Source organism: Caenorhabditis elegans, chromosome V, assembly GCF_000002985.6.
Source record: "Caenorhabditis elegans chromosome V".
Lineage (NCBI taxonomy): Eukaryota > Metazoa > Nematoda > Chromadorea > Rhabditida > Rhabditidae > Caenorhabditis > Caenorhabditis elegans.
Genome location: NC_003283.11, coordinates 12,171,895 through 12,194,448, shown reverse-complemented (window position 1 = coordinate 12,194,448; position 22,554 = coordinate 12,171,895). Strand labels below are relative to the sequence as shown.

The 22,554-nt window shown below is 33.9% G+C and overlaps 7 protein-coding genes and 1 non-coding gene across 10 annotated transcripts; 4 read left to right on the top strand and 4 right to left on the bottom strand.

Annotated features, from left to right (window-relative positions):
- Positions 1–82: 82 nt before the first annotated feature.
- On the bottom strand, positions 83–2,176 carry rnp-1 (RNA-binding protein rnp-1; the record flags this gene model as incomplete). Of its 3 annotated transcripts, NM_001269479.5 has the most annotated exons (8): positions 83–295; positions 377–500; positions 656–700; positions 748–838; positions 1,136–1,312; positions 1,610–1,756; positions 1,806–2,005; positions 2,052–2,176. In NM_001269479.5, the coding sequence occupies 8 exons, from the start codon at positions 2,172–2,174 to the stop codon at positions 285–287; spliced, it is 918 nt and encodes a 305-aa protein (NP_001256408.1). The 3 variants fall into 3 exon arrangements, 2 of the variants coding, with proteins under 2 accessions (NP_001256408.1, NP_001256409.1); NR_069690.1 differs by having other exon boundaries at positions 285–295; positions 748–1,312; positions 2,052–2,174; NM_001269480.3 differs by lacking the exons at positions 656–700; positions 748–838; positions 1,136–1,312; ... (1 more) ...; positions 1,806–2,005; positions 2,052–2,176 and having other exon boundaries at positions 285–295; positions 377–455.
- Positions 2,177–2,271: 95 nt separating this feature from the next.
- Positions 2,272–2,930, bottom strand: dpy-30 (Dosage compensation protein dpy-30). The gene is made up of 2 exons (NM_073657.8): positions 2,879–2,930; positions 2,272–2,799 (listed from the first exon to the last, which is right to left on the bottom strand). Exons 1-2 carry the CDS (start codon positions 2,909–2,911, stop codon positions 2,461–2,463), a joined length of 372 nt encoding a protein of 123 aa, NP_506058.1. The 5' UTR covers positions 2,912–2,930; the 3' UTR covers positions 2,272–2,460.
- A 733-nt stretch (positions 2,931–3,663) lies between these two features.
- Positions 3,664–3,749, bottom strand: ZK863.11. Its single transcript, NR_069689.1, has one exon. It is a non-coding gene; the product is annotated as an Unclassified non-coding RNA ZK863.11 (non-coding RNA).
- A 3,183-nt stretch (positions 3,750–6,932) lies between these two features.
- Positions 6,933–8,123, top strand: ZK863.8 (UPAR/Ly6 domain-containing protein). The gene is made up of 3 exons (NM_182389.5): positions 6,933–7,176; positions 7,511–7,627; positions 7,727–8,123. The coding sequence occupies exons 1-3, from the start codon at positions 7,054–7,056 to the stop codon at positions 7,856–7,858; spliced, it is 372 nt and encodes a 123-aa protein (NP_872189.1). The 5' UTR covers positions 6,933–7,053; the 3' UTR covers positions 7,859–8,123.
- srd-4 (G protein-coupled receptor) lies at positions 8,097–9,500 on the bottom strand (the record flags this gene model as incomplete). Its single annotated transcript, NM_073656.2, has 3 exons — positions 8,097–8,557; positions 8,603–9,104; positions 9,313–9,500. The coding sequence occupies 3 exons, from the start codon at positions 9,498–9,500 to the stop codon at positions 8,204–8,206; spliced, it is 1,044 nt and encodes a 347-aa protein (NP_506057.1). The 3' UTR covers positions 8,097–8,203.
- A 754-nt stretch (positions 9,501–10,254) lies between these two features.
- usip-1 (U6 snRNA-specific terminal uridylyltransferase) lies at positions 10,255–12,948 on the top strand. Its single transcript, NM_073655.9, has 10 exons — positions 10,255–10,423; positions 10,477–10,602; positions 10,651–10,926; positions 10,985–11,071; positions 11,118–11,300; positions 11,343–11,507; positions 11,554–11,801; positions 11,851–11,998; positions 12,045–12,302; positions 12,357–12,948. The coding sequence occupies exons 1-10, from the start codon at positions 10,274–10,276 to the stop codon at positions 12,702–12,704; spliced, it is 1,989 nt and encodes a 662-aa protein (NP_506056.1). The 5' UTR covers positions 10,255–10,273; the 3' UTR covers positions 12,705–12,948.
- A 90-nt stretch (positions 12,949–13,038) lies between these two features.
- On the top strand, positions 13,039–14,952 carry elpc-3 (Elongator complex protein 3; the record flags this gene model as incomplete). The annotated part of the gene is made up of 5 exons (NM_073654.5): positions 13,039–13,158; positions 13,203–13,562; positions 13,612–14,248; positions 14,297–14,565; positions 14,608–14,952. The coding sequence occupies 5 exons, from the start codon at positions 13,039–13,041 to the stop codon at positions 14,863–14,865; spliced, it is 1,644 nt and encodes a 547-aa protein (NP_506055.2). The 3' UTR covers positions 14,866–14,952.
- Positions 14,953–15,010: 58 nt separating this feature from the next.
- clec-224 (C-type lectin domain-containing protein) lies at positions 15,011–17,376 on the top strand. Its single transcript, NM_001047742.4, has 6 exons — positions 15,011–15,111; positions 15,619–15,681; positions 15,730–15,788; positions 15,854–15,959; positions 16,002–16,183; positions 17,234–17,376. Exons 1-6 carry the CDS (start codon positions 15,024–15,026, stop codon positions 17,321–17,323), a joined length of 588 nt encoding a protein of 195 aa, NP_001041207.2. The 5' UTR covers positions 15,011–15,023; the 3' UTR covers positions 17,324–17,376.
- The last annotated feature ends 5,178 nt before the right edge of the window (positions 17,377–22,554 follow it).

The following is a 22,554-nucleotide window of genomic DNA, read 5'->3' as shown; positions in this document are numbered from 1 at the left end:
GAAATTCCGCCTATTTTATCTGTTGCAAGTATCTAGAGAAGAGGACAACACAGTACAAAATACCATTTTCACCGATGAAATTGATTAATATTAGTTTATATTGGCATTATAATAATTAAAAATAAATGAAGAATAATTGGTATGACAATGTGTTTGCAAAAATTCAGTAAGGTACAATAACAGTGATAAAATGTGAAGGAACAGAGGTGGGGGCGGGTGGTGAGATTCTTAATTGATTTTGTTCCGATTTCATCGTTATCATTTGAAGTTGAGAAGCAGAGAAGCTAGTACAATCCTGAAAGTAACATTCCACTAATTGATTGTACTTAATTGAGGAGAATATGTACTTTTTCCAATAATACTTCAAAGAACTTACGTGGTGGAGCCGGAACCGGGGCTGGTGAGCCAGTAGCTTGTTGATGCTGTATTTGTTGCAAATACTGTTGCGTCGTCATAACATTACTCGGGGCTCCAGCAGGTGTCACCGATCCGTAGGGCGCCTGGAAATTATATGATAAGATTTGATTTTTGGCCATACGATTTCAATGCTAACTGTTAAGAACGGATATGATATCAGAAAAGACTGATGAATGCAAACATAAATGTTTCTAATCGTTCTACTTTTAGAAATGAAACAATTTTCAAATAAACTGACCGATGCAGCCGATGCGTATGGAGCCGATTGTAACGCATATGGAGCCTGTAAGTAATTATTTAATGCACAAAAACCAAAAATGAACAACTCACTCTCAAGTTAGAAGCAACCGCATATGGAGCATTGATTGAAGCAATGACTGGTGGGGCATTTGGTTGATAGGAAACCGGAGCAGCAGAAAGTCTGAAAATAGATACATATGAAAAATATTTTTCAGCATTCAGATTTTGAATAACGTTTTTGAAGAGACGACGGTGACAGCGACGGTTTACGGTAATGAAGATGACTGAAAGTTAACGGACTTTCAACGCAGAAATTACGATAATGTAACGATTTTGTAGAGCATACGGAGAAATTGAAACGAAGGAGAAAGAAATCGGACAATTTCGAGGTTAGAGCGAAAAATCGATTGAAAGAAAAATATTCCGTAAAAATGCGCCGATAGTTTGAAAAAGTCTGAAACTCGGGGGAATACAGTACTGTGTGGCTCCAGGAGGAGCTGATGCAACAGGAACAGGAACGGTTGATGAAGATGATAAAGCAAATCCAGCTGTTGATCCATGTTGTTTAGCTTCCATCTCTTTGAGTAGACGATCACGATAATAAACATAACGTTGTCTCGATAATTGATACTCCTGGTACAAGGCTTGAAGATCTCTGGAAAAAGTGAAATATCAATTAAATGCTGAAATGGGACGGAGGACAAAATTGAGAGAATACAAATAACGGATAAGAAGTCATTGAGAAAAATGTTTTTTTGTTAATTTTCAGGTAAGTTTTAAATAACTTAAATGTGTTATTAACAATTGATAGAAAAGTTTAGTCCAAAAAGTTCTGATAAAAAATAATGAAATGTTGCGAATAGGGCTTTTTCCGGGTTTTCTGACACGGTTTTTGCAACAATCAATGCACTATGAAGAGTAATTAAAACAATATTACTATGCAATAACTTACGGGTCCATTGGTTGTGGAATTTCAGGCTCAACAACCGATTGAGCACCGTACGCGATTCTTTTTGCAGAATCTATGATCGGATCACCAGCTGATCGTTTTACTCCAGCTCCAGATGTCAAATCAAATTTCAAAGTCTGTACACCATTTCTGAAATTGTTTTGTTTAACGAAAACTGTTATCAAGTATGAGGGCTTACTCAGTTTTTTGATTATTTGTAGGGTCTTGTGGACATTGTGGTGTCCGATGTTCATCCGATTGACACCTAAAGCAACGATTCGGCATCCCAGGCGTCGGTCGCAATTTTGAAGTTGACTTTTTAATATTAACTACTTTTCCATCAATTGTATATCCTGTCAATCGTGTGATGATTGGATCTACATCGTCTTCCTCAATGTGCTGAAATATTCGATTTTAAATATAGCTGGAGTAGTGGAAATGATACCACAAACGCGTAATTCTTCACAATATCGCATTCTGTTACTTTACAAAAAGGTTGGAACACCTGCTTTAATTTGTTGGAATCTACATTATCTGGCAAATTTCCGACGAACAGTTTGGATGGCATCTGCATAATGTTTTAAAGTAAAAAAAATTAATAAGAATAAACTGATAGTAAATAATCCCAAGGAATTGAAACCTTTTCAGACTTTGAACAGAAATATATGATTGGTATCGATTCATTCATAGAAACATGTATGAAACGGGTGAAGAGTAAATCATGATGAAGAAATATATAAAGCGCTCGGTGGCAGATTAAATTTGAAGGAATACGAATAAGTTACAAAATGTAATATACGAAAATTAGAAGGGAATATTGCCGGTTCTTCACACAATATGTGTCATTTTAATGTTTATTGTTGGCCGGCTGGGTTTTGATTCTCAGCGTTGTAACGGTCTTTCTCGCGCAACAGGAAGTTAGCCAGGAATTCGATTGGATTTTCTGGACGATCCTTAGCAAGAGCACCGAGTCCTTGCAGAAGAATTGGTACGACAGTTGAGTCGAGATATTGACGAGTTGGAACAGTACTTGTGTTGCGCGGTGCCGATTGATTACCAGTCTGTTGTCCTCCATTGGCAGACAAGACGTTTGATGGAACTGTCGTATTCTCGTTGCTCTCTGCTTCCGCTGGAGCGGCTGCAGATGCGGCTGGGGCAGCAGCTGGAGCTTCAGCAGTGTCCATCTTCTCGGTCTAAAATTGCAAATGTGTTGAATACATTATTTTGAATATTGTTTCCCAGTAAAATAGAAAATGGACTTTAATAACTTACAGCAACCTCGGCAGACGCGGTTTGATCAGCCATCTTGGTTTTTGCTCGATTTCTGAAACAAGTATAAAATTATTGAGATATCAAAGGCTTCTGGAAGAAAACAATATATGCAAGTTTGCAGGAAAATAGATAAAAACTTGAGCCACTCGAAAAGTGCACTGGGAAATACAAACAGGACAAAACACTGACAGCGAGCGGAAAACGAAATTTCTATTGATTATGCAAATAACTTCCGACCAGTCGTGTTTTTTGAATTAATTTTTCAATAGTTTGCTGAATATTGATTTTTAAAAAAGATTGATGAAAGTAAAATGGAGAAAAAAAGGAGAGCACTGAATTTATCTAAATACCGATATCGGCCGACAATTCGAAAATGTGACGGAGTGCAAGCATTGTTGAGACGAAGAGACGCAGAGAAACGTGACAAATGTGTAAACACCGTTACGCAAGTTTGCATACTTGCGCACCGTACTCTAGTAATTCTCAACTGTACATATTCGATCGACTAAACCGAATTAATACATAGAAAACATTATTTTTCAAATAAAAAATTATGACCTGAATGTTCTTCAACGATGTCGGTTTCGAAAATCGAAAAATCAAAAAATTGGTGGTCATGACCGAAGTAATTTTCTAGGTAATCTGAATATATTTTTTATTGTACTACATCTGGTTGACGTCAAACATTTATGTTGTACGTTACACGCGTGTCTAGACATTAAAAACAGAAACTGAAAGATTGGAGAGGTGTGAGAATAGACAAAACGCTTGAAGAATAAGAAGATGAGCAGACATCAGAAAGTGGAAAAGAGCACAAAACGAGTAGAATGGATAAGTGAGTTGGCATCTCACTTTTGTCACCTCCTCTACTCAACAACTTTCTCACTTTTCCAATGTGTGATTTCATGACGTCTGTTTTCGTTATATATGTTCCAAATCGATACTATGTATAGCTTATTTTTCTGGAACTGAAACATATATTCAAAATGGTATCTAACAATAAGATTATTTATATAAACTGCCTACCTTCTTTGATCAAGAATTCAATAAAATAGTTTCCTTGTACCTACAGTATCACTAAAAATTTACAACATTTAAAATTTTAAAATTATTTTATTCAAAATTCAAAACATTGATTAGTGCACTAATTAGTGTTCAAAATTTAGAATTTATTTTATTAAGAGAACAAGTGGAGAAGAACAAATTTTTAAAAATCTAGATAAGACACTTTTGAATTTGTTTGTGAAGTTTTGGTAAATTGGCAAACTTTTGAAAAATTGGGATTGTCAAGAAATTTGGAGCTGTCTCGAATATTCGAATCCCTACAATTAAATTAAAACAGTTTAAATTAAGTTTAAGTTAAAACAATGAAAACATAATTAGAACATAAAATTTTGGTCAATGTACCTTAAGATTTAGATAACTCTTTTTCCTTATCTTTTTTACTGTAAATAAAACAATTTTTGTTGGAATATCTTGTTCGTTGGTAATTGGAGTTTTCTGGATTTGTATCATTTACTTGACTATTTGACAAAACAACTACAACTGAATCATATTTTCTCTAAAAATATTCGGTCAATTTCTTTAATTTTCAGAATCCGAACGGTGCACAATCAATATAAAAATTCTGGTGTTCATTGTAAATTTAACCTCTTTTTTAGAGATGAATTATACATAACCCACTTTACTTTTACTTTACCCGAAAGCTTACAACACAATTTTTGAAAGCAGAATACACCAAACATCTTCTCATTTTTTCGTTTAGTAGAAAAGTTAAAGTATCGAATTACTAACGGATAGGAACTTTTCAACTTTTCCCTCATCCTCATCTCACTTTTTTTTGAAAATTTTTACGTTTTAATATTGAACCGTTAAAACTGTCTAATTACTCTCCTTTTGGTCATTTGCTTGATAAAGTTTCGCTTGAGAAAGGCAGTTTCGTTTAGAAGTTTATTCAAAAAATCAAACTGACACTTACCAAAATTTGATCAAACTGTCGATACCTTACATTTAAAATTGTTCGGTATATGTCTTAAAAAAACAACATAAACTGGAACGAATCTCTTTGTGAAAAAGCAACAGACATTAGTTAAGCATTTTCATATTAATTACAGAGATGTAACTTTTGATCATTGCAGTTTAAAAAATTGAACTCTATATTTTCTGAAAAAAAAATGTAAAAAAATAATGAAGATTTTTACCGATATTCACCGCTGAAAATTTTGGAAACCATTTCCCATTGTCAGTTTTTACAGTTCAATTTTATCATTGTACAATGTTTCAGCAATTTCAAGCTAGAGTCTATATACTTGCTAAAGTCTATACATTAATGAAAGATCAAAATTTGCGCGCCACTTGTCTTTTTGACAATGTATTTTTAATCAGGTTTTGTCCAAATGTCTATTTAACAGAACAAACTTGTGTTCTTACTTTTTCATTTTCTTCAAGAATATCAGCAAACAAAAAATTGTTGCTCAACGCGTGAGCACGCGCGAATCCAAATTTCATGTGCTCTTTTTCTCTCGTTTTTCTTCAGTTACTTTCATATTAAAACAGTTTTATTGACAACCTGACAAAGTCGATGGTAAATGTTTGGGAGCACCATCGCAGATAAATCAAATTCAATATATATCGGCGGCTGATTTTGTTTGTTCTCTCGTGATAGCACTGATCTATTTTTGTGGCTTAGGGGAAAAGATAGAAAACCTTCTAATGTGATTAGGAATACATGTACAATTGGTATCTGGAAAACATTTTACTTGGTCTACAAATAATTGAACAAATAAATAAAATCTACAAAATTTGATCACAAAAATAGTAGACTGTTGTCTGAACTTTTCTCCGAATTGTTTGTTTTTTACTCGTGAAAAAAACAAAAAAAAAGATCCAGAAAAATGACGAAATTTGAAATAAACAATTTGAAGAGCAGTAGTTTTTCCAATGCCAAGTCTCTTTTCAATTTCATATCCAAGCATGACACGGTTTTTCATTGGGATTGGCAAACAAAAAAATGTGCCAAAAAAGTAAATGTTGATATGAACTTACAATGATCTTTTCTTGACCTTCTAAATTTTTCATCCATTACGTGGCATTTGATTGATTGTAAATACAACTGTAATCTTGTGAAAAACAACTCATTGAAACTATTGAATGCAAACTCAAAATAGTTTTGTCATCATTTTTTGCAGGTTTTAAGATTTTATTCAAGACATTTGAAAGTTTTAAAAAAGTTGTTGTGTGAATTTTTAATTCCAGTTTTCAAAAATTTAAACAATTTTGACATATTCGCTTCAGACGAGATTTCAAACCTTGACTTCTCAGTCTTTATCAATATTACTTCCAATATCAGAAATTCTTTACTGGTGTTTTCGATAAAAACGCATCGTACATATACAATGTTGCATCTGATCTAATTGGATGTAAGTGAGATTCCAGTCTCTGATTAAAATGAAGTTGATATAATTTGAGTCAGAATAAGCTTTTGATTTAGCAAATAACAAAACTAAAGAAGTGTGCCAACTCTATTTTTAGATAGCTCAATGCCAAGTTATAAATGAAAAGTTGCTGCCAACGAGGTCATTACTACTTTTATCTACGTAACTTGCAACAAATAGTTATTTGGCAAGTTTGTTTTTGAATTTTTAAAAATCCGCAAATATGATCAAGAAGCTAAATATTTATTACAAAAACACTTCTAACAGATCTACAACGTTCACTAAACAATTGTTTCGCAACTTTTTAGACTCTTTGCTTGTCTCAAAGTTCTTGCCCAAATGCCTTGTTTACTCATCATCCATCTTTTTGTATATTTCGTTTTTTCTTGATACTTCCCTTTAAAGTTCTTGAAAGTCCGATGAAAAATGCCAAAATGACCCGGTACACTTGACAACCAATGAGTAATACGCAAATAATTGAGAAGATCAACATTATTCGCCTTGTTCTCTACTTTTCACACCTTTTGGCAGATTGCGGAGATTCTCTAAATATTTCGCTCTTTTTCTATTTTCTTTTCCTCCTCTACCTTTGCTTCTCTACCTACAAGTTTACAATTTACAGGCTGCGCAAACAAACAAACGAAAAGAGGTGGAGAAGTCAACGACCTACCCAATAATCCCACCCCTCTGAATCTTTTATTTTACTTTTACATTACAGTCAGTTCGTTGTCGATTATAACCATGACCTCGTCGTTTGCTATTTTCACAATTTCTGCTCTTTTCTGCATTTTCCCATATGCCGATACACTTCGGTGCCATGATTACACAAGCACCAATTTGATGAAGAATCCAATGAAGACATGGGTAAGATTTTAAACGAGATAAGCAATGAGTTAATAGTCAAATTATCCATATTGCTGGAAGTAGTTGAAAAAACACGAATTTACTTATGATAGCCCATTAGTAAGAACATTTTTCATTATTTGAACGCCACTAGCTTCAAACTTTATCCGGTTTTAAAGATGAAAAAAAGTTATTAATCTAAATTATCACTGTATAAACTCGCTAGAGCTCAAGGTGATATGCAGGCACGGACGCCTGCTGACATACCTGCGTGCCAAAAGTGGACATCTTGGCTTGAAAATAAAAATGAAACTTCCAGCTCATCAAAACAAATAATTCATGCCAATATTTATAGGTCGACTGCCCAGCTGACGCTCAATATTGTTACAAAAGCTATTTGGAATCCAGAGATTTTAACAATGACAAAACTTTCGTCTCAGGAAGAGCCTGTGGATCCTCTAACCTTTGCATTGTAAGTTTTTATTTTTACCTGTGGAATTCATCTCTTGGCTCAGAGAAATTCTAATTTTGAGAAAGAAAACCATATTTATCAAATTACTAATTATTTCAGCAAAATGGATGCGTTGGAACTAACACCGATAAGGCCTGCTGTTGCCGTGGAGATCTTTGCAATTCATCATCACTCGTTAAACTTACTGTCTCTATTATGACATTGTTTGCCGTTTATTTCTTCAAAAATTAAATTTCTTTCATTTTTGGTCTTTGAATTTTAAAATACTCTTTCCTCAATTTTCAACTTGTGCTCAGGTGCTCATCTGGCTCTCTATTACTGTATCCATAATCTAAAACCAATGACCCAATTTCTTCTCATTCCGCTCATTTCTTCCCGGAGAACGAACATCAAACAGTAATAATCAAAATCGAATTCATGTGTCAAGTGTCCTTATAATTGTTTAAATCAAATGTAAATAATAAGTTCATCCAATAAAATTTTTATAAAATAGAAAACATGATCATCACTGAGATCAAATGAGTCGTTTTCACAAGGTGGATGAAAAATACTTTTTAAAAAGTTTAATTGGAATATTCAGTCAAATGTGCCTTTCTCCAATGTAATTGTGAATTTTGATGTAACTGATGCAACTGATGAATTATCAAAACTACCAAACATTGAAGAATTTGTATCACCAGGTGCAACAGAACATTCTCGTGACATGAAAATCAAAATTTTAGGATCAATTCCAACTGCTCTCATGACAGATTCTCGATACGGTTTGATAAAAGTAACGGTAATCAATGGATTGATAACGGGAACCAAAACGGCAAAAAGAAGTGTGAAACTTTCAAGAACTGGAGATTCAACGATCCTCAGCTGACCAAGTAGGAAACAAATTGATGAGAATATAAAAGCAATTGGAACAATAGTCTGAACTGTCAGTGCCTGCAATAAATCATATTTCAAAATAATTTACATTTTCAGACTAACCCAAGTCAGCTGTCTATGTTTTTCTCGAATTTCCGGACGGAGAATTGCATTTCGTAACTTGAAGTGTATTTTTCGGCGGAGCCCATACATAATCAAATATCCAGGGATAATTGGAATAAGCATTAGAAGATATGAAAACAAACACGGAAATTCTCGAAGATCAGCATGTCCATTTATAACAAAATCTTGTAATTTATATTGAGAATGATGAATTTGAATAAGTTGTCGAACATCTTCTGGCTTGTTGTTATCAATGAATACGAAAATTGCTTGCAAGTATGATGGGAAGTATATAATGCAAATTAAAATGATAAGCTGTTTAGCTTTTGGATATCTTTCCAGAAGAACATAACATCGGAATATAAAACAGAGAATTAGAAGATGAAAAGAATATGAATGAAAATGAAGTTGAAGACTGAAACCCAGAAAACAAGACCATTCACTGAGATATTTGCAAAGTCCAGTTGAAGCAATTCCAAGTGTTGTACCACTTGGGATTAATCTGAAATTAATTATATATAGCTCAACTCGCCATTGGAGTATAAAGAAAAAATTTGGGTTCTTTTTTGAAAGTGTAATCTCATGAATTATATATAAGCGTGGAAAACATGAAAACGGCCCTGCTTAATTTTGACATTATTGGAAGAAACTAGAGCATATCGAGAACATGGTGCATTGCTAGGAAATGCAAAATAAAATTTGGAAATTACCTTGATTGACTGAAAATATCAAAAAAACAAGCAAGTGCATCAGATCCACCTCTGACAGTCAATAATATAGAAAATGTTCCAATAGATTTAGGGCTTCTGAATAAAGTTAGAAAAATCAAAATCGTATTGAAAACAATTCCGAGAAAAGCGAGCACATAGTGTAGAATAAATATAACCAAAAGGAACATCTTTGTACATTTTTGATATTTTTACATTTATATACTAAATTCGATTTCCGATTTATGTTATGCTTGTCCTTTTATTCGAATCCCAGCAATCAGAATCGAATTTCCGTTTATTTTTTCGTTTGTAGACGAACTCAATTCCAAATAAAAAATATTATTAATTCAAATTCAATCTTTGAAAGACCGATGTTTATGGAATGATGTTTATAATTTTTAAGCAGGCATAAGTTTTGGTTGATTAGAAGGATTCTGATCAATCAATGCAAATAATTTCTAAGACAATTTTATAAAATTTATTTAATAATTTTTTTTAAAAACAACTTTTTCCCTTTAGAAAGGCAATGCAGAGAAAACTTACTAGACAAATACATACTAGTACTAGGTCCACAACTAAAATTTGTCAATAAAAATTTATTTGAAAATCCGCCACTTACGACACTCCGATATAACGATGCGCGTGTAGTTTATCAACTCAGTTTTTCAGTCATTTTTCGAAAAACTTTTTTATTGCGCGAATCTATTTAAAATTTGTTACTCTTTTTTTATTATTATTCTGATAAACGCAAAATTTAAATCCCTGAATGCGCACGTTCCAATTAATTTGTAACCTATAACAAAATGCAATGTGTTGTTTATTATAATGAAAATTGTTTTGCTCGAATTTTCGACGAAGATTCCCTAGTGTATTCGATTCCATGGCAACGCATGATTCCATTCTCCATCCTCTTTGTTTACCTAAAATTATATATTTTTCCAGATATTTCAGTTATGCGATAATGTCTTCAAACTTGCAACTGGTTGAAACGTTTGATAGTCGTCAATTCGTTGTTGCTCGTTGGAATCGAAATGATACGACAGCTATGGTTCCTTCTGCAATTGCTGTCGTTGTCTTCGTGGAGTCGGTTGAGTATAAACTTGGTTGTAAGGTAAAAAATATTGTTATGCTGTGAAAACAAGCATTTGAAATTAAACCGTTTAGGAGAAAATAGGATACTCTCCAACACCTGAAGATCAAGATCAGTTTATGATATTGCAAATGGAATCAATAGATGAAGCCAACAGGATTTGCCACGATTCCATCGCTAAAGGATTTGCAATCAACAATGTAAATAATTATTTTTAGCTGATTGTATACAATTCCTTTTATTTTCAGACGAAAATCGTGTTCACTCCCCTTCTAGGCTTGAACGGATTCAGACTTCAAGATGCCATTGATTTCATGAAAACTTCGCAACCGCACTTCAATAACGACGAGCTTTTGGAAGTGTTGACAATGGCTATCTGTCAAGAACTTCCTGAACGCTTAAAAATTCTCGAAGATGGATTTTCCTTCATTGAACAAGGGGTTTCTGAGCTCATTCAAAATTCTGCTTGTGAGATGTTCGGCTCTTTTGCATCACCGGTGCGGCGAAATGGTTACTCAGACATTGTAAGTTGTTAGAAAAATAATTTTATTTTATTTTATTAAGAAACAATAATGTTTTTAGGACATTAACGTGGAATCAGTCAGCGCTCCAGGTCAACGCGTTTCTACAAATGTAAGACCATTGAACGAAGTTGTGGCAAATCCAAAGGTACAAAAATTACTGTAAATTGTCCTGAAACAATATACAATTACAGTGTCTCATCACTCATCCACTAACCAAATCGGAGCTTGAGACATACCCACAAGAGGAAATTATCAAAATTCTCTACCGGTGCTTCAACGAGAACAGTGCATTCAAAACTAAATTCGAGATGCGTTTCTTACCTGCACGCACTCCAATCATAGTCTTCAAAAATATCGAAGTGGAAGGAATGAATGTATGTTGACGCTTTCAAACATTGATAATTCATTCATTTCAGGTGTCATACGATCTATCAGTTCACAATCAAATCAGTGTTGAGAAGGCGAGCTTGTTGCATGAATTCATCGTAAAAGACAAGTCGAAGGGAAGTAGAATGAAAAATGCAATGATGTTCATCGTACACTGGGCAAAATCAAATAAGTTGCTATCGGGTGACTATCCGGTAATTATATATTGAATTAGGCAGTTCTTAAACTTCATTATTTTAGGAAGAGAAGCTTGAAGTCAAGACAAAGCTGAACTCTTACATCATCAATCAGCTCGTTATTCATTTTGTTCAAGCAGCAACCAACAAGGTTCATGTGAATCCTCAAGCAAAGCGAGATTCTCGAGTCAATGAATACAACTTTGACACTCTGTTCGGCGATTATTGCAAGTTTTTCCGAGAGCTTTTCAAATACTATGCCAACTTTGATTTTACGAACAAAGCGATTTACGGGAAGAAAGCGATGCAAAAGTAAGTTAAAAACTAATTTCTCACAACTAATTTGTATATTTTTTTTTAGAAAAACACTCTCAAGTGCGCACGGAGGCGTTGAAGAATCTCCGTTGATGTTGATGGATCCCATGGATATTACTCATAATATTTCGGCAAAAGTAACAGAAGACGCGGTCAAACTACTAAATGGTCTTATTCGGAACGCTCTTTTCATTGTAAGCATTATTTTGATTGTTTATGGATTAAAAGTTATATTTTCAGTTGAAACAAAATCATTTTCACATCAACTATCTTCTGGAAACCAACACGATGGCTACTATGCTTATGAAGAGCAGAGAGCCAAAAATCAGTATATCAACTAGAGTAACTGATGGAGCCGAGCACCAGTACTTGTCAGTACAACTTCCAGCCGTGGTGATAACCTCGAGTGATCTTTTCCTCCTTCTTACTAGAGTTCTTCGCTTTAATGTCTGTCCGAATGAGCAAGGACCCAGTGTTGTTGATTTATGTACTCCAACGGTTAGTTCTATAGAATAGAAAGAATGTGACGTTTACAACTACTATTAATTTCAGGGTGCCATTTTCCTTGTAACTTCAAGAGCTTGGGTTGGACGTCGCAATACGAAACGCGCTTTGAAAAACTCTCGTCACGATTTGACGCCTCTCCAGATTGATGTTATGTGCAGTGACAAGTACGATTACGAAGAAGATATTGCGGAGTTGCGTATCTCGATGAGCACTGTTCCTGGCACCAGAATTAGGTTGGCATGCATCGATATAATGCGTGGTCAAGTTTCCGAAGTTCGCGACGCAATCCACTTTTTGATTGATCAATTCATTAACAATAACTACGATGACCTCGAGAAGAATGGCGTTCAAACCATTTCCAGGATTCCAATTGCAGCCCCAACTTGGCCATAATCATGTTCTCAATGTATAAGTGTTCTATGAATTCGATTTGTATGTATGATCCACCATATATTTTATTTCATATTTATTCCGGTATTTTTCTGACACGTCACCCAGTGACCATTTTCCATTGAATCTCAACAAATAATTTTTCCGCTTTATTATATTCAACACCCAACTTTCATGATCACTTCTCGGTCTGTGTTCTATTTATGTATATCGAAATTTCTAAGTTTGAAATACACTGGTCATCTTGAAAGCGATTTTTGAGTTCATTGTCGGTTAATATTCCAATTTATATCTAAAACATCAATTTGAATAGGAAATGTATCAAAACTGTATTCAGATGGATCAGAAGGGTTCACAAAGAGCACTACTGGCACAAACAATAAATGAAATTGTCAAGCTTCTTATTGAAGCTCACAATCAAAAAAAGGATGTCAACTTGAATCGGCTGAAATGCATCGTATGTGGTTAGGCGGTAAAACACATTTCAATAAATATTTTCAGGTTGCTCAAAAGAATGGACTGAGTTTTCAACCGAAACTCGTTGACATTATCGCTGGAGTTCCGTCCGATTACAAAGACAGCCTTCTTCCAAAACTCAAGGCAAAACCAGTTCGAACTGCTTCTGGAATTGCTGTTGTAGCAGTGATGAGCAAACCACATCGTTGTCCTCACATCAATTTCACTGGAAACATTTGTGTCTATTGTCCCGGTGGGCCAGATTCTGATTTCGAGTATTCAACACAAAGTTACACCGGTTATGAGCCTACAAGTATGCGTGCAATTCGTGCTAGATATAACCCTTATTTGCAAACTCGTGGAAGACTCAATCAATTGATGCAACTCGGACACTCAGTTGATAAAGTGAGCTTTATTATTAGAAATTCATATATTTTATTTTCATAGTTTTCAGGTTGAATTCATCGTAATGGGAGGAACATTTATGTCGCTGCCTGAAGATTATCGAGACTTTTTCATTCGAAATCTACATGATGCACTGAGTGGACATACATCAGCGTCAGTTGAAGAAGCAGTAGCTTATTCTGAAAGGTCTAAAATGAAATGTATTGGAATCACTATTGAAACTCGTCCTGATTATTGTCTACCCCGTCATCTGAACGATATGCTTCTCTATGGATGTACAAGACTAGAAATCGGTGTCCAGTCGACCTACGAAGATGTTGCACGTGATACGAATAGAGGTCATACTGTAAAATCGGTGTGCGAGACATTTCACATGGCAAAGGATACTGGATACAAAGTTGTCATTCACATGATGCCAGATCTCCCTAATGTTGGTCTAGAACGAGACAAGGAACAATTTCTGGAACTTTTTGAAAGTCCAGCCTTCCGACCTGACGGTCTGAAGCTGTACCCAACATTGGTCATTCGTGGAACAGGACTATATGAGTTGTGGAAAACTGGAAGATATCAAAGTTATCCACCATCAGTTCTTGTTGATTTGATTGCTACTATCTTATCATTAGTTCCGCCATGGACACGTGTGTATCGAGTGCAAAGAGATATCCCCATGCCATTAGTATCTTCAGGTAATTTTGTTATATTGATAATATTGATGACGTATAAAAAATCTTCAGGCGTTGAACATGGAAATCTTCGTGAACATGCGATGGCAAAAATGAAAGAACTCGGTTTGAAATGTCGAGACGTTCGAACGAGAGAAGTTGGAATTCAAGAGATTCATAATAAAGTTCGTCCTGAAGATGTGGAGCTCATTAGGCGAGATTACACAGCAAATGGTGGTTGGGAGACGTTTATCTCTTATGAGGATCCGAAACAAGACATTCTTATTGGACTTCTTCGATTGAGAAAAATTTCAGATAAAGCCCATCGGCCAGAGTTGAAGGTAACGAAGTTTATCTGGACATAAATATTATCAAATTTTTAGGGTAATGTGTCAGTGGTTCGCGAGTTGCATGTATACGGATCCGTCGTTTCGGTAGCGGATCGTGATCCCAAGAAGTTCCAGCATCAAGGATACGGTTCACTTTTGATGGAAGAAGCTGAAAGGATAGCCAGAGAAGAACATGGATCCGATAAAATCGCAGTCATCTCGGGCGTTGGAACTCGAGAGTACTACCGTAAACTTGGATACGAGCTGGATGGTCCTTATATGAGCAAGATGCTCGACTCTGCTGCAGCTTAATTTTTCATTACTGTTCTTGTTATTAATGTTTTTTGTTGGTTCGGTATTTTTCGTTTTTCATCATAAAACAATGTTTTTTTGAAAAAACTTTCTACACACATATTAATCCCTTCGGCGCGATTAGTGGAGAATCGATTCTAGCATTGTCAGTGGAAAATATGAAACGTTTCCAGGTTTTTATTTACTTTTGTGCCTATATTCTTGTAGTTTCATCAGCATCTGCCAAACTCGATCTGGGTTCTATTAGTAGGTTTTTAAATGATTATTATGTTAATCTTAATTAAAAATACTCATATTAGGGGTGGGCGGCGATTGCCGTTCGGAAAATTGATTTGTCGACAAATTCGGCAAATCGGCGAATTGCCGGGTTGCCGATTTGCCGTTTGCTGAATATCATATTTGCCGGAAATGTTTAGAGGAATTTTTTTAAAAACGGAAACACTTAAAACTGTGCCTTTTTTAATTTTTCCATTTTTTCTACATATTTTCATAGAATTTGCTTACGTTTCAAAAAAGATGTAATAACATTCATAGGATGCGTTTAATTTTGCCTTTTGAAATAGAAATTCTGAAGTTTCCAAAAAAAAAAGATGCGAAACCACAATTTGCCGAAAATTTTCGGCAAAGTGCCGTTTTCACGGCAATTCGGCAAATCGGCAATTTGCCGGTTTGCCGATTTGCCGATTAGCCGGAAATTTCAATTTGCTGAAAAAATCCTTTGCCACCCCTGATTTATATAATGGATACATTCAGAAAAACAACAGACATATCCTTCCGGTACTGGAACAACTATTTCAACATCTGTTTCGACCGTTGGTAAGGATCAATTCATTTATCTGAATTGAAAAGATATTTCTAATTCAGAACCATGTAATGTTGGTTGTCAAAATGGTTGGGTGCCATATGGAGGAAATTGTTACAGAGTAGGAATTTGTGTATTTAAATTTTGGATTTTTCAACTTCAAGTAATCTAACAATCTATATTCAGAAAATGGTTGATGTATTGACACAAGAGTCCGCTGAGCAAGAATGTGTAGAATTGGGAGCTCACTTGGCATCATTTGAGACGACAGACGAGGCAACATCCGTAAAAAGTTGATATTAGACTTGCTTAACATCCAAACACAACATTTCAGATCTAGTTTTGTCTTCTCCTTTGTTTTCTGATGATCTTTTGTCATTTACTTCTAGTAGTCAAGAAACATGGATTGGGTTATCAAAAACAAATAATGGTGCTTGGAAATGGGTGAATTCATCTGACGTTGATTTTACGAATCTTCCCGATGGTACAACTGTCAATGGAGCTTCTTGTGTATCAGTGAGTTTATTGATTATATATTTTCTCTGCAAAATTAAAATTTTAATTGTAAAGTTCTAAACTGAATGGGAAGTTTAACAAAGATTGCTGCACATCATTTCCCGGAATCTTATATATATATATATATATTAGGGGTGTCAATAAGTTCCGGGTCAAAATTCATAAATTTTTTCGTGGGTGATCGATTTTTCTGAAAATGTGGGAATTTATGTTATCAAACATGGTCTTCCATTTGACGGTACTTCTAAAAAGTTTTGACCACTCCATGTATCCCACTCGGAGCTACTTTTTTCAGGCATCTGCCCGATCTCGCTTCTTTTTTACTTTCATTTGAGACTTGTGTGCGGATTTTGATTAATTAAATATACATTGTAAGAATACAATAAAAGTTTGAAAAAAAATTCGTTCAAAAAATTGTTTTTTGTGGATCGTCAAAAAAATCATCTTAAAAAATTTTGTCAATAATTCTCGATTTTTTGTACAGAAATGATGCAATCAAGTCTAAACAATTTTTTAACATACGAAACATTTAAATTTAATATTTAGATTTCGAGAAAATCTCAAAAATTTCAAAAAATGCACTGAAAAATAATGTTTTCCATTGCCGCTTGTGCGTGAAGCATTAAATTCAAATGATTCGTATGTTGAAAAATTGTTTAGACTTGATTGCATCCGCACACAAGTCTCAAATGAAAGTTAAAAAGAAGCGAGATTGTGCAGACGCATGAAAAAAGTAGCTCCGAGCTGGGATACATGGAGTGGTCAAAACTTTTTAAAAGTACCGTCAAATGGAAGACCATGTTTGATAACATAAATTCCTACATTTTCAGAAAAATTGATTCGCCACGAAAAAAGTTATTAATTTTGACCCGGAACTTATTGACACCCTTAATATGTTCAGGATCCGTAGACAAGGCGGGGTAAAGGCTGCGCCTTGACTGAATGAAATTAACTATATTTTTCTAGGCAAAGATATTTTTTAAAAAAGTTGGTAGGATGTGCCCAGTGCCGGTATGCTTAAAATCTATAAAACGAATTCCGAAGCTTTAGATGAACATCAGTGGAATTTGGCAACCGAAGGAATGCACTTCAACAGCTTCATCATTCATTTGCAAAAGAACAGCAGCTTCACAAATTTAATTGTTATCCTATCTTTCATTGATAACATGCCTCTATAAATGTTACAGATTCATTTCCAAATTTTATAAATTTATAATGTTCGCGTGCCATCTACTATTTAACACTCTGATCGATGTTTTTTGGTGTAACGACAGAAGAAACATCATTAAATGAGCTTTTGGATTAAGAACTCAACGGATGTTTGTCATAGTCTCCGTCACAAATAACTCATTTATCTAATAATACTCTTGTGAATTTCAAGATCAAACTTTTTTGTGCCGACTTTTGTGATGTTCAAAAAGCAACCAATATAGAATTTCTGTGACACCATTGTTACTAGTTTGCAGAGCCAATACCAAGAATGTTGCATATTTTAACAGTTCGAAGAATGACCAAGGAAGTATAGTAGCATATTCATTGGTTCCAATAAAAATATTTTCTGTATGGTTAACTAACGAAAGTCAATGTTGCATTTTAGTTAACAAGCCAAAATTGGTACTAATAAGATTTTAATAAGATTAATAAGAATTAATAAGATTTATTATAGCCTTAAAATTATTGACCATACATATTCTACTATCCAAACTGATAATTAAATCGAAACGTAAGATCTATTACAAATGAAACTTACAAATGAAACTTAATTCTGTTTTATGTATGTTCATGTGTCATCTTACCTCGTGGAATTCTACAGATGCGAAGTTTTTTACTGTTCATTGGTTAAGATTCACTTTGTTTATTTCCGCTGATTGCCAAGAAGGAAGTTGAGAGAAATTCACCTAAAGAGCACGTTCCGGTTTTTTCAGTTTGTATTTTGTGTTTTGTAAAGTTGCCGAGCGATCCCTTGCGGATCTCTAGAGGCGTCAAAGCTACTATGTTTTGAAGATGTACTGAAACAAAATAAATTAATTAGAAAGTGTCTCGTCCTTTCTTGTCTTGGATTAACAACGGGCAATTTCATTCACTCACACACACGTTTCTTTTACTCGAAGACGATGAAAATGACGGAGACCTTTTTTTGTTATTTTTATAATTTCACCTCTCAAAATCTTATTTAACCATTTTCTGTTCTGAATTGTTAATTTGCTAATCCATTTGTTTTCTGAAAAAAGGGCAAGAAAATATTGTTATTTAATAAATACAAGTTTAATAGGTGTTCTATTAAAAGATGAATGCTCGGTCTGTGGTGTTCTCCCCGAAAAAATAAAATTTGATTCTACCTCTATTGCATTCCAATTTCCCATTACTCTTGCATTTTTATGACGACATCAATATCTAATAAAAAAAGCTCATCAATAAATATATTCAGATATTCACTAAAATTATTTTCATTGAATAAGGTTGAATTATGCATGAAAAGTTCTTTTAAAAACAGATGCAACTTGCGTATCTTTTGATCTCATTCAGTTAAAATTAGACTCTCCACCCAGATGGTGCGCCTCCGTTATGAAACTCTTGCTATATTTTTATGTGATTTTTTCCATGTTTTTCAAATGTATGACTTGTTTCTGGATCGTTTTCCTAGAGAGGCTTTGAACGGTCAAAGAAAGGGAAGGTGAGGAACGGTTGTACGTGAAATACCTAGTTGAAAACATTACTAAAGCCTAAGTTCTAGCCTGAGTTCTGATTTTTTATTCTAAAAACTTTAGCTCTTTATTTCAACTTTTTCTGACAATGTTCGACGTGATAGACAAGTGTTGTATACGTCATGATACTTTTTCGGGTGTTGTGTACACATTTGATAGAGTTCCAGAATTAAATTAATTTTCTGAGAGTTAGCTTTATTCAGAACTGCAGAATAATATTTCTGTGAAGTAAAAATCTAGGTTGTTTTATTTTAAAACCGCTGATTTATAAAGTAACACTCCATAAATTGAAAGATTTTCAAACCTGAAGGCGGAGTAGAGCCAATAGAAATTATGCCTCAAAATATTTGGATTTTCAAGTCCTCAACAAGAAAACAATAACACTATGAAACTCAAAAAACTGTGTTGAAAGAACAATATTGTTTGTTCTTGTGATCTTACCTATATAAAGTTTTTAGTGGATTTGAAGCTATGGATTGATTTTTCCGCAGTTTCACTAGTTTTGAGCATCTGGGTCACACTTCCCATTCTTTCAACTGAATACGAAAAAGGTGTTCGAAGGTTCTGAATGTTTTTTCCTGCAATTATAACATTCCTTCTTCCCTGCACCCGATTATACTCTGCGTTCCATGCTATTTTTGCATTGGTATCCAATATTTTTGGAACCACCAACGGACCTCTTTTCCCATCAAGAAACACTTGAAACACGCCATCTACTAGCTCCCTTAGCTCTTTTTTCCTGTTCTCGACTCGGTTTCACACGTTTTATGTTTTTAAACCAGTACATACATAGTGTCCAAAGACGCTGTGCCACATAGTTTTCACTTTTCACTTTAAAATGAATTTCTCTCTCGAGGCTTTCGTTTCGAAAAACTGAACATTTTTTTACTTTATTCTATGGAAATTTTATTCATTCAAAAATGTTTCCTGATGTTATTTAAAGCGATTTTTGAGTTGTTAACCGTCTAAAATAAAAAATCAAAAACTTCGTAGACAGGTGGATTTTCAAATTTTCAAATTTATTTTTCAAAGTGTAATTCAGCTATATGCACGTCGGATTACAACAGCCAACTTCGTGATAATCTGATCAAAAATTGGAAAAAAAAGTTGTTTTATTGCCGATTTATAATGAGTCATTATAAATCGGCCTTGTAGGTAGGCGTTATTCCTTATTTATCACAGAGACATAGCATGAAAATCTAGAATAATCGCAGTTGCGAATCTCCGGAATAGACTAGAATTAAATATTGATGGAAGTCACTTAATTTGTGTGTTTTTTGGTGAGCCACTATTAATTTATAGCTTTCCGTGTATAGCTTTTGACAACTTTTATTTATGAAGATTATGTGTAATCGGATAGTCTTCAAGTTAAAAACACACATATTTTCTCGAATTCAACATTTTCAAAAGACCATTCTTACACAGTTGTCTCATAAATAATGCATTGTTGCTAATGTTTTATGAAAACAACAATAACTTGATTTTTTGGACTAAAGACTGATTTAATAGATTTCAGTTTAAAACAAAATCCAAATCTTTGAGCTTTTAAAATTAAATTATCTATATTTTTCCATAGACTTTTTAAATTGGCGATTTCTCTGAAAACACTTAATTGTTTGATTGAGTTACACTGCGTACGCACAGACACATCTCGTACGGATTTTGGAATAAATCGGATTGGGATCAAGCATATCGTGTTTTAATCATTTTTTAAGAAGCATCAATGTAGTCTCCAAAAGTATGAGCTTTCAGTATTTCAGCAGGTGAATGTTGGGAATAAAATTGACGAACTTCAAGCAGTTTTAGCGTAATGTTGACTCTTTTTCTGAGTTTTCATCTAACAATGCTAATTTGAAAAAAAGAAGCAGCAGAATCTTGCTGTCATCAAATGAGAACCATATATTTTCTGTTTTTTCTGATGAGAATTCTTAGAAATTCAGGCTACATCGTAACTTAACGTTTCAATTATCTTAAACTAGTTTATTCATTCAATAGTGTTTGTAAATATTCGTTGTTACGCAAAAAAAAACCATAGAAAAAACTAATGATCAGAGTTTATCAAGCTTAAATTAATATACGGCATCATAGCCGACAAGGAAAAAAAAAATACAAATTATACTAAATAGTTCTAAGAAGAAGGTTCAGCTGCTCTCTGAGCTTGAATTCTTGTCATTTCCTCTTTTTTCCTTCGTACCTCGTTTTTTGCTTCGTTATTTTACTGTTAAATAATTATTGAAAACTACACTTTTCAGTCCTTAATTTTCTTTCTGTTCCGTGACTCACCGTCAATGTTCATATTTCCTCATTTTTTTCCAAATTGAAGAATATCTAATCAGATATTGTTCATTTTATGCATACGTTCACTCAAAGCGTTGAAATTTTCATTTTTTGCTTTTGTGTCAGCACTCATCTCATTAGAAATAGTTTTCTTTTCTTTTTTTCAATTTATTGTATCACATTTGCTATGAATACCTAAGTAGATACTTTCTTGCAAAAACTTTGTAAAAAACTTTTTTCTGATGGAAAAAATTTCTAACTGCTCAACAACTTTTGCTAGTTTCACCAATAAAAATTCAAATAATTAGCCATAAATTGTTGCTCTCCAGTTACAATTTTGCTACTCATGATTTTGAAAAAAAAAGTCCAACTTTATGAGTTTCCCGTTTCCCGACTCTTTTTTTTTTGAGAAAGGAGAAAAAATCAATTTTTTCCAGACGCACAAAAAAAAAACGAAAAACTCAAAATTTATAGCCCTCTCTTAACTACAATTGTTGTTTCCATCTGCCCACCAAACGTGAAATCGACTTTCGAATGCTAAAAAATGAGCTTGCAATGCTGGAAAAGTTCATCCTGGAAAATATGCAAAAGCCAACAACATGAACTTTCGACTGATTGTTTTTCAAATATATTTTAGCTTTTCTAAGGGCTCTCAGATTTCGGAAATATAATTTATTCGGGTGGGATTCCTACAATCCTTGCAAAATCTCTCGTGAAAAAATTTGCAATTTTCAGCGTAATCTATTTTCAATTTTATACGAATTTTTCCTATATTCCGAGGATTTTCAGTGTTGTAATATGATTTTTTTTTCTTTGATTTTTAACAAGTGATTTCTGGAAGCAATGTTCTTAATTCTCCATTTATGTAGTTTGCTCAATGAAGCGCGCATCATTCATAGCTTCCACATTTAATCGGAACCCGTCTTTTGTTCTTTTTACTTATTTTCATTTTAAGAGTAAAAGTTTAAAATAAGAGATAAACTCTTTTCAGCTATTCATTGACGTCATTTGTTACTAAAAAAAAGAGAGCAGGAAAAGAAAGTTTAAACATGTCAGATCGCCTAACCCACGAATAAAATTGATAACAGGTTGTTCTAGATAGTTGCAGCTGGAAAACAAAGTCTATGATGTTTCTTAATTTTTTGTTTCCTAACTTTTACATATGATGCTATTTTGTAATTCAATTTATGAATTTTTCTGATGATGTGTCAAGAATACGTTTGAAATTGATTTCAGAATTAAAAATTTAACAAGTAAAACAACAGAGTTTGAAAATGTTCAAAAAAAAGTTTTATTGAATGTTTGTTTATCTAGAAAAAACAAATATTCCTCTTCTTTGAATTTTACTCCATTTTTCTCAGTTGCTAAATTCGTTTCTTTGTTTTCCCC

Bases quoted from the DNA above. Each gene is read 5' to 3' on its own strand.
- dpy-30 (NM_073657.8), bottom strand. From the start codon at position 2,911: ATGGCTGATCAAACCGCGTCTGCCGAGGTTGCT. The intron at 2,800-2,878 runs GTAAGTTATTAA...TTGCAATTTTAG, and splicing joins CCGCGTCTGCCGAGGTTGCT to ACCGAGAAGATGGACACTGC.
- ZK863.8 (NM_182389.5), top strand. From the start codon at position 7,054: ATGACCTCGTCGTTTGCTATTTTCACAATTTCTGCTCTTTTCTGCATT. The intron at 7,177-7,510 runs GTAAGATTTTAA...CAATATTTATAG, and splicing joins AGAATCCAATGAAGACATGG to GTCGACTGCCCAGCTGACGC. The intron at 7,628-7,726 runs GTAAGTTTTTAT...TAATTATTTCAG, and splicing joins GATCCTCTAACCTTTGCATT to CAAAATGGATGCGTTGGAAC.
- usip-1 (NM_073655.9), top strand. From the start codon at position 10,274: ATGTCTTCAAACTTGCAACTGGTTGAAACGTTTGATAGTCGTCAATTC. The intron at 11,072-11,117 runs GTACAAAAATTA...ATACAATTACAG, and splicing joins AAGTTGTGGCAAATCCAAAG to TGTCTCATCACTCATCCACT. The intron at 11,301-11,342 runs GTATGTTGACGC...CATTCATTTCAG, and splicing joins TCGAAGTGGAAGGAATGAAT to GTGTCATACGATCTATCAGT.
- clec-224 (NM_001047742.4), top strand. From the start codon at position 15,024: ATGAAACGTTTCCAGGTTTTTATTTACTTTTGTGCCTATATTCTTGTA. The intron at 15,112-15,618 runs GTAGGTTTTTAA...GGATACATTCAG, and splicing joins ACTCGATCTGGGTTCTATTA to AAAAACAACAGACATATCCT. The intron at 16,184-17,233 runs GTGAGTTTATTG...CCGAAGCTTTAG, and splicing joins ATGGAGCTTCTTGTGTATCA to ATGAACATCAGTGGAATTTG.